The sequence below is a fragment of the Hipposideros armiger genome, unplaced genomic scaffold, assembly GCF_001890085.2.
Source record: "Hipposideros armiger isolate ML-2016 unplaced genomic scaffold, ASM189008v1 scaffold_1593, whole genome shotgun sequence".
In the NCBI taxonomy this organism is placed as follows: domain Eukaryota; kingdom Metazoa; phylum Chordata; class Mammalia; order Chiroptera; family Hipposideridae; genus Hipposideros; species Hipposideros armiger.
Window position 1 is genome coordinate 130,105 of NW_017732943.1, and position 9,830 is coordinate 139,934.

The window sequence follows — 9,830 nt, forward strand, 5'->3', positions numbered from 1 at the left end:
TGACATATCTGTAACGAGTTCCTGCTCTCGGTCCCTGCAAACCTTCCCCAAGCTCCACAACCAACTTGTCTGTCTTCATCCCCATGCAAGGTCCCCTCTTGGCAAATGGCCTTGCCTTCCATTTCACAGAGAAAAATTGAATTATCAGAAGTTACCTCCCTCAACATCCTGCTCCCAGCCAACATACTGACCCATCTTATCCCACATTGTCTCTGCAGCCCACACTCCTCTCCAATACGCTGCTCAGTTCCGTCTCTCCTCAGTACACGTCTCTTCCCGCCCCCATTTGTGCTCCCTCTCTACTTATCTACCTACCTGTCTCTTCTCCCCTCCACCTCTTTTTCCTCTAATTCCCCCTTACAATAGGCACATGACCAACAATCAATACGCATACATGAGTATCTTCCATCCTAAAACAAACAAAAATCCTAACCTGCCCTCAGCCAACACACAAAAGAAGGTGGCTCACACTTTCCTTTCCCTGACATCAAAACTCACCTAAGAACAATCCACACCATCATTTCTCAAAGTCTAGTCCAACAACCACCTGTAATGCTTATTTAATATGCAGATTCCTGAGCTACTGATGCTAATATTTTAACAAGTCCCCGAGGAGAGCTTACACATTCTAGGTCCAGATGCACAGACGCTACCATCCTTGGATTCACTTTGCTCTTGTCTTCAGCACTGTATTGAGGCATAATTTGCATGCAGTGAATTCACACATTTTATGTGCACACTACATGACGGTTTACACATGTATGTAATCATGTAACCAGCAAGCATAACGATATGAAACGTTCTCAGCACCTCAGGGCGCTCCCACGTGTGCCTCTCTAGTGAAATTTGTACTGACTTGTGTTCTAAATGCACTAATCCTCTTTCACTGTGTCTATTCTGCTGTTCAGCTGATGCGATGAATTATTTACTTTACAAATTAGATCTCTCAGTTGTACAATTTGCATTTAGTTCTTTTTTGCAGTCTCTATTTCTCTGCTGCTATCCTCCATATTTTTATTAATCCTGTCCATCTTGCCCTCTAATATCTATTATATTTATTATTTAAAATATCATTATTTATAATAGTAGTTTTAAAGTTCTCATATTTGACATCTGTGGATCTATTTCTAGTGACTTGTTTCTCTTAATTATGGGAGACATGTTCCTGCTTCACAATTCTCTTCATTTGTGATAGTACATCAAACATTTGTATAAAAGAGCTACTGAGAGTGGAGTACATAATCATTTCTCATAGAAATAGCTGCCCTTTGATCCTAAGACTTGGGTTAGGGGCTGATCTTCTGGATCTAATCAGGTGTTGAGCTGAATCAGGGCTGTTTTGACACGTTAGTTTGTTTAAAATGGATATGACTGCTCAGGTAGATGTGTTAAGAGAGGACCAAGAACTGAAGCCTAGAGAACACAATGTCCTGTGTGTGAAACAGCAGGCAGGCCACGTCAGAGACAGACCCCCACACTGATTAGTATCCAAGTCTTTCCTCTCTTAATTTGAAGCAACTGAGAAGTAAAACTCTTTGGAAATGGAAACTCAGGTCTATGTCGATGTCCCGAACCTTCACTGTCACAAGCGTACCTGTCAGTAACCGCCGTGAAACTGAGCAGCAAGGTGTTGAAAAGCGCAATCAGTTCTTTCTGCAGCTGCTGCCTGACAGCGGTCCGGATGTCATCTGCCTCCTCTCGTGCCTGAGACTCCGTCAGAACCAGCAGGTCTAACAGTGGGTTTGGACTCTACAGAAGTGAAATTGGTAAAAAATACATATTTACTCTCTCATTGAGCTATGTGTTGTTTCCTACACAGGTTTTTATTGCTAATTGTGGTCTGGATTAGCTCAGTTTTATTACCTAACTAGTGGGTGNTTATATTTATTATTTAAAATATCATTATTTATAATAGTAGTTTTAAAGTTCTCATATTTGACATCTGTGGATCTATTTCTAGTGACTTGTTTCTCTTAATTATGGGAGACATGCTCCTGCTTCACAATTCTCTTCATTTGTGATAGTACATCAAACATTTGTATAAAAGAGCTACTGAGAGTGGAGTACATAATCATTTCTCATAGAAATAGCTGCCCTTTGATCCTAAGACTTGGGTTAGGGGCTGATCTTCTGGATCTAATCAGGTGTTGAGCTGAATCAGGGCTGTTTTGACACGTTAGTTTGTTTAAAATGGATATGACTGCTCAGGTAGATGTGTTAAGAGAGGACCAAGAACTGAAGCCTAGAGAACACAATGTCCTGTGTGTGAAACAGCAGGCAGGCCACGTCAGAGACAGACCCCCACACTGATTAGTATCCAAGTCTTTCCTCTCTTAATTTGAAGCAACTGAGAAGTAAAACTCTTTGGAAATGGAAACTCAGGTCTATGTCGATGTCCCGAACCTTCACTGTCACAAGCGTACCTGTCAGTAACCGCCGTGAAACTGAGCAGCAAGGTGTTGAAAAGCGCAATCAGTTCTTTCTGCAGCTGCTGCCTGACAGCGGTCCGGATGTCATCTGCCTCCTCTCGTGCCTGAGACTCCGTCAGAACCAGCAGGTCTAACAGTGGGTTTGGACTCTACAGAAGTGAAATTGGTAAAAAATACATATTTACTCTCTCATTGAGCTATGTGTTGTTTCCTACACAGGTTTTTATTGCTAATTGTGGTCTGGATTAGCTCAGTTTTATTACCTAACTAGTGGGTGTGGGTTTCTACTGCATGAATGTAGAGCTGTAAACTCAAAAGGTGCTTCCTATGTCACCTCAACAAAAGGAAGCATTTCTGGTACAGAAAACAAAGGAAAACACAGAAAACGAAGGAAAACACAGAGAGCATAACGAGAAAACAAAACCAGCCGTAATCGTACCTCCCCAAGATGTGCTTTCAGTAGCCTGGTACGCACCCCGCTTTCTGTGTGTGTGAGAATAAATAAACAGGATTGTAATTCTATATTTTTAACAAAACTGAGATCTAGTGAAAGAAATCTACTATAACCATTTTTTAATTAAAGATACTATCAGTAGTCAGTCCTTCAGAAACATTTTCGTATCTGATTGCTGTGCAGCCATGACACCAGCCGCTGGGTAATCAGTGACTTCCGATCTCACCGAGCTACAGCAGTGCCCTCAACTCCGACTAGGTCCTGTGTACCTTCTGAGCCATGAAATTACTACATCGAAACACTAACAGTTCAACGCTGCCGACGTACACTGTCCCTGCCAAACGTGCACTGATACACAGCTAAGCAGGGTGTGACAAGGCCCACAGCATCCAGCCGAGGCTGAGGATTATGACTCGTAGTCTTCACCAACTTGATAGACTGAAATACAAATCAAACTAACGCTACTTAAAATTTTTCCTGTTTTCCATTTTTAAAAACGTAGCTAAAGAAATGTAGTATGAGCGGCCGTCCAGAAGCCGGTGACTGATCTGCCTCGCCAGGGAAGAGCGCAATGATGGTGCCAACTTGGGCTAGTGAAGCATCCTCCACAACTAGATTGAAGAACAAAACGACAGCAACTTGTCTGTTCCCCTTCCCCCAATTCCCCAGCACTGTTCCCATCTCCCCAAAAAAAAAAAGAAATGTAGTATGATTATTTCTAATAATATTGAGAATAGAAAATATTAATTAACCCCCAGAATCACCTGACACACGAAATATTTATTAACCATCTACAATGGCACAGGCAGTGTGGTAAAAAGAGAAAGAAAATATTTCATTTAACTTTTAGATTAAATTAGAAGATTTGCATTTTCTTATTTTACACATGGGCAAATCAAGGTTTATAAAAAGGTTAAGTAATTTGTCCAAAGTCATAACAATGAGCAGAGCAAGGATTTAATCTCAGAACCATTTTACTTCAAACCTAGTTAATATTCTGTCCCCAGCATTATGTCACAATAGTACACATTACAATATATAGAGAGAGATAAAGTCAAAATTTTATTACTGTTGTTACAAAATCCTTCACCTAAAGAACTCAATTCAATAACCCCATTCTCTTTCAGGAAAAGAAATGAAAAAAATGGGAAGAAAATTCAAAATTGTTTACATTACTATGTAGTATGCAGCGTATACTTCAATCAGGCACACACGATTACAAATAATATATTTGAGAGCCTTTGGGAAGTACTGGGGAGAGATGCTTTGCTTTTAGCTTACATTATGTTTCACACATAAGCAGCTTTGTTTTTCCAGCTTTTCCTATCATCTTGAACAAGAACTGCCTCATTTGGATCAAGTAAAATTACATGAAACACAGCTACAACTTCCATGTTTCATATATGAATGAAACAATCAACATATACACTTAATAAAATCACGAAAATTTATATTCTATAGTATTCTTAGCCTCACATAGCTAAAAGCTGACTGACACCCACACTCCCTCCAACTCCCATAACACTGACAGGATGAGTAAGCTGCTTTTAATGCAAACCCTACCTTGGTAAAATATCATTGTACCACCCAGAAGCATTCATTCTGATACACAGATAAAAATTAAGTAGAAGCTACTGATTCCTATATGAATATACTGATACAGTATGTATGCACCTAAAATTAAGATTCCTCCAAAGAATCTCATTCTAGTCATAACTTGTTTCTGCTTGTAAATTGCTGAGATGTGTCCCCTTGATAACATGTTAATTAACATGAGGAACAGCAGCAACACCATTTCTAAAATACGGGGTGAATTGCAGTTCCTCAAGTACAGTAGCGAGTGGAACAGATATCTCTGCTGATGGCTAATAATCTCAAGTGCTTAATCATGCCTGAAGGTTTTGTCTTCAGACCTTGGTATCCAGTCCTAATTTTAAGCCAACTACGTGGCCCACTATTTTGTTACTGCTGACCTCCAAAAGGCATCCATTTCTGTAGTTGAGGTCTCATTTTCTTCATGCACACAGGCACCTCTCCTCTCAACCACCAGCAACCTAAAACAGGGGGTGTGCAACACCCGCCATGGACTGTGTGTGCGCATGTGCCCGGGAAAGGCGGCCAGAAAAGGGACAGACACAGTGTTGTTCGGAATAGCATCCCCCCAAAAAAGTTACGGTCCCACTCTTATGAACTTCCATCAAAAAAACATTCTGTCAAAAAAGTACTCAAATTCACTACTTCTAGATTATTCTACATATAAACAAAATATCATTAATTAAAACATAGATTAGTGGTACAACAAATTCCCAAAATGCCTGAGAATTAAAATGTTTGTAATAAACGAATGTTTTGGTAAAACACATGAAGAAAACTTTTATAACAGAAAGTTCCTAAATCTTCCCTCAGTAAGTTACCTGATTTTCTTTAGGAAAAGCTTCATAGAGATTCTTTTAATAATATTTTAATAATATTTTAGTGCTCAGGCTGTGTTTTTTCATGATTATTTGTACAAAGGTTTATCATTGCCAGAATAAGTAAATTCAGATGGTATTCATGAAAAAAAACACCACCATAGACCAACAGTAGAGAGTGAGCTAGCTTCTTGGCAATTTTCTTAGAACACAGGCAGCTAAAACGGTTGAGAGCGTGGGCGCTGGACGGGACACTACAGAGCACTGGCAGGGCCACCCGAGCCCATGGGGCTCTCCCTCCCGCGTCCCCATCACATGCCCCTCACTCCTCCAGCGGCCTTGCTCCCCTCCTGGCCACACTCCCGCCTGCACTTCCCTGACCCCAAGATCCCCACTGAAAAACACAGTTGCAGAAAACCCACACATAGGTTTTGTTACACAAGACAGACGGTCCCATTCATTCTGCAGATTTTTAGCGTAATAAATCTAGTCACGCTCTCATCAAGAAGGCCGTGTTGCTGGGAGCTACGTCTTACAACACGAGGGCGACTTGACTAAGCACAGGCTACATAAAAAGGATACTTTTCCGTAATGTAGTAGTCATGATTTTCAAATAAACCTCTCGTCAAACCTAAAATCCAAATCCCTTAACAACACTTACATGTCTAAGAAGTAGTTCTAGAAGCCAGGTTAGAAGTTCCACGGATGAATTTTTTCTTTGTTCTTTCAATAACTTATTTAAAAAATGTATGATATCTATTAGCAGTTTCTCATCCTCAGTGCAAGCGGGAAGCACTTGTAAAAACCTACAATAAAACGACAACAATTATGGTTTCTAGCTTGTAGAATGGTATGTTGATAAATATTTAACAAGCACCTAAGGAGTGGGGTGCCAATTCCCATAGTGTAAAGATCCCCCATGGCCAACTGCAAGCCCCAGTGCGACACAGAGCTGTGGAGATACGCACAGTAGCAAACCGTTACATAGCATTTCGACAACACAGCTATATAATAGATATATTATAAATAACCGCAAGAGTACAGAGAGTAGGAAAATGTTGTAAAATAATTAGGAAGTAATAATGTTTGCATAATCATTACTTTTATTTTCATATCATTTAATTGTAAGTTCACATAATTTAATTTTAAAGACTGGCTCTGTGTAAACCAACTAACTTCCAAAATTCCTGACAACTGAACCATCAGCTCTCCGTTGGCTGGCTCCAGCCCACCACTGGAAAAGCCAAAGTCAGGCATCTGAATTATGAGAACTAACCTAAATCAACGAGTTGACATTATGGAAACTCATTTAACCTCACATTTTGAAAACTGCACACTTTATGCTTAATAAGCAAGTGACACACTTTATACTAGCGTTACATGCAGACTAAAATGTCACACTGCTGCCAAGCGCCGTCAGTCTTTTTTGTTTCAAATGCTCCTGCTCTCTGCTGCCAGGTATCACAAGCTGGAGACTTTCCAGTAGCTACTAGCGGACCTCCACATGGCGATTAACCTCATGAAACTCAGTAAAAACAAAAACGAGATAATTTACTTACACAACAAAACAAAAGCAAACCAACAAGGCTGCTGCAGGTGCACCAAGCCTGCCAGCCAACCCACTGCTGTCCCGGGTCGTTTGTAACACGGACAAAAATCAACATTCCGTTTGCTCATGCATGTCTTATACTAGTCATTTACCTTCATAAGATAAAAGTTTCTATGGTAGGATATTTAAAAATCTTATGTTTATTAATAAGTCCTTCCAAAATGCAGTGATTAAGTTAAAATTGTTCTCTTTTGTTATTAGATATTTATCACAGGTAATAAAAATCGTGGGGTTTTTCCTTCTATAAAAACATTTCTCCCACGATATCACCAGGAAGAACACACGCTCTGATCGTCAAAAGTGTGGAGACGAGCCCAAACACAATCGCATCCGGGTCTTTGAAGCTGGCAGACGTGCGCTTACACTGACCTGTTCAGTGCGGTGTGCCAAGCCAAGGACTGCAAGGTAGCGCCACACGGGCCAGTGCCACCCTTTAGAGACAATCTGTCGTTCAGAAAATAAAAACTCATCCTCGTGACAGCAGCCCTCACTTCCCTGTGGGCTGCAGCCTGCACAATGGAATGGAGACAGTCCTTCAGCCCACTGGCTGTGTATGTCACCTTCAGGGTAAGGGCGTCCTCTGAGGATAATGTCAACGTATCTGAAAACCTAAACAAACAGGAAAAAAGCAACATGAAGCTATTTAAGTAAAAGCTCACTTTTATTATAAGCTCTTGGCCAAAAATGGTTTCATCTTCATTGTCTTTTAATTAAAGGTTGACTCATAGCCAAAAGAGTCAATATCAGGTGTATACCTGTCAGTACGAGGTTCTCACACTAGCATCTTAGGAGTGTGTATTGACATTTTCCTGCTTGCACAAATAAAATTTTCATTCAAAGGAGAAAGCACTGACAGATCAAAATATTAAGCTATTCAGAAGTATCACCGTCATCATCACAGTCATGATAACATTCATACATATAGTTACTGACCTTCTACTCTAATCCAAAGCACTGTTCCTAGTGATTTACATCTATTAACTAACCAAACTTTATATAATCTCAAAGACAGCAGAGGGAATCTATGCTTTTTAATTTCCTTGTGTGATAGTTTTTAAAAAGTAATGAACACATATACACATGTAATCTTTAAAACAAAGTAAAAATTATAGTCTTCAGGGCAAAAGCAGAATCAGATACGTAAAAAAAACAAAACTGCTTGACCTAAAGGAGAAATAAAACCTAACTAACGCGTTATAAGCAGTTCAGTGGGAAAGCTTTTTCAGCTCTATGTAACAGCTTACTCTTGCATCTTCGTTTCGGAGTTCATTTGCTTCAATAGGTTATCGCACCCGTGATACCACGACAGGTTCCAAGCTATTCTCAGCATATCTGAGACCGGCTTCAAGGCCAAACAATCAGCAGATAACGGCAAAACCATGGCGTAGGGACTCACAGCATGGTGGCCAAGAACATGCACCGGCAGGTGATACCTCAAGAAAATGTACACACACAGTTACTAACTGTTAAATGCTCAAGCGCTGCTCGTTCTTTTGAATACGGGCTAGTTCTGTGCCCCCCATGCTACTATGCAAAGAGCTCTCTCACAGCCCCTATTTTGATCAGTCATCGTGACATCCTCAAAACCTTTATGAACTCTTTCCTGAGGACTTAACCATATTCTATGTTGTGCCAGAGTTGTCTGCAGAGATGGCTAACGCCTCTTGAAACCAAGACCCGCAGCTACAGTGAAAGATGTTCAGCTAAAACATGAATGCCTGCTTTAGGCCAAACACTGTGTGTTGTTGTCTATCATGCATTCAGTTCTGTGGCATGCCGATGAGATACCCATTTTACAGAAAATCAAAATGAGCCTTGAAGAGGCTACATGAACTGCCTGTGTCACTGCAGTCACTTAGTGACAGAATCACAACTTACTATTTTCACATGAGAACACAGCTGCGTGATCAATGAGCTTAATCACTATGTGTCACCAACAGAACCCAGGAACATTTTTAGATCCAAGAAGGTTTAATAGCCAAACCTTTTACACCAGTCAAAATTAATTTAACAGTGCTTAACAGGACAGCCTAGCATGTTCAAATGTTAAAGAATAATAGTGCTAATAAACCATATCCCAAACCCTAATTCACACACTCGTGACTAATGTTAGATAAACAGTAAAGACTGCTATGTGCAACTTCGGTGTACTTTTCCATTTCATGCATCTCAATAAAAGAGGCTAAGGCAGAGATCTAGATGCAAATCAGGTGGAATAATTTAAGTAAGGATAATACTTTTGAAAAATTGAAATTTCGGATAATGATACAGCAGTTACCAGAGGGAAAGGGGTGTGGAGAAGAGGTAGATGAAGGTAAAGGGGGTCAAATATATGGTGACGGAAGGAGAACTGACTCTGGGTGGTGAACATATAATGCAATATAGAGATGAGGTATTATAGAATTGTACACTGGAAACCTGCAGAATTTCATTAACAAATGCCACCCCAATAATTTTTTTTTTAATTTGGAATTTTCCACAAAAGTAACCAGGGTCCCCTAGGGAAATGGCGGATGCCAGGTCTGAGACTGAGAAATCAAAGGTGAACCCTGACATCTCTTTGTGCCAGGAAGCAAGAAAGTACTAAAGCTTCACGGGGCTGTGTCAGAAGGGCACAGGACAGGCGCCTACCTGGAAGGCCTGGCACTGAATGGAGGGACATGAGGCCATCAATCAGTGGTCAAGCCTTTAGCAAGTTAGAATAGAAACTCCAAAGTAAGCCTAAAGAGCACAGAACAAAGAAATAACCACAAGCAGAGGGCACTACATCAGAACCTGTTTCAGAAACCAGAGTAATTGCACCACATGGGCAGCGGTTATAAAAATGACAGCATTGGGGGCCGGCCGAGTGGTGCGATGGTTAAGAGCTGGCTTGGGACGCCAGAGGGCCCCGGTTCGGATCCCACATATGAGGGCCAGTGACACTG

At 40.7% G+C, this 9,830-nt stretch overlaps 1 protein-coding gene across 1 annotated transcript in view; it reads right to left on the reverse strand.

Moving 5' to 3' along the window:
- Nucleotides 1–9,830, reverse strand: part of RTTN (rotatin) — a 177,003-nt gene that overhangs the window by 94,918 nt on the left and 72,255 nt on the right. The window contains exons 18-23 of the mRNA XM_019634351.1: nucleotides 8,148–8,336; nucleotides 7,273–7,512; nucleotides 5,956–6,100; nucleotides 2,404–2,578; nucleotides 1,595–1,730; nucleotides 624–687 (exon numbers count right to left, since the gene is read on the reverse strand). Of these exons, the coding sequence (XP_019489896.1) occupies nucleotides 624–687; nucleotides 1,595–1,730; nucleotides 2,404–2,578; nucleotides 5,956–6,100; nucleotides 7,273–7,512; nucleotides 8,148–8,336 (949 nt within the window). The remainder of the gene's footprint in view (nucleotides 1–623; nucleotides 688–1,594; nucleotides 1,731–2,403; nucleotides 2,579–5,955; nucleotides 6,101–7,272; nucleotides 7,513–8,147; nucleotides 8,337–9,830) is intronic.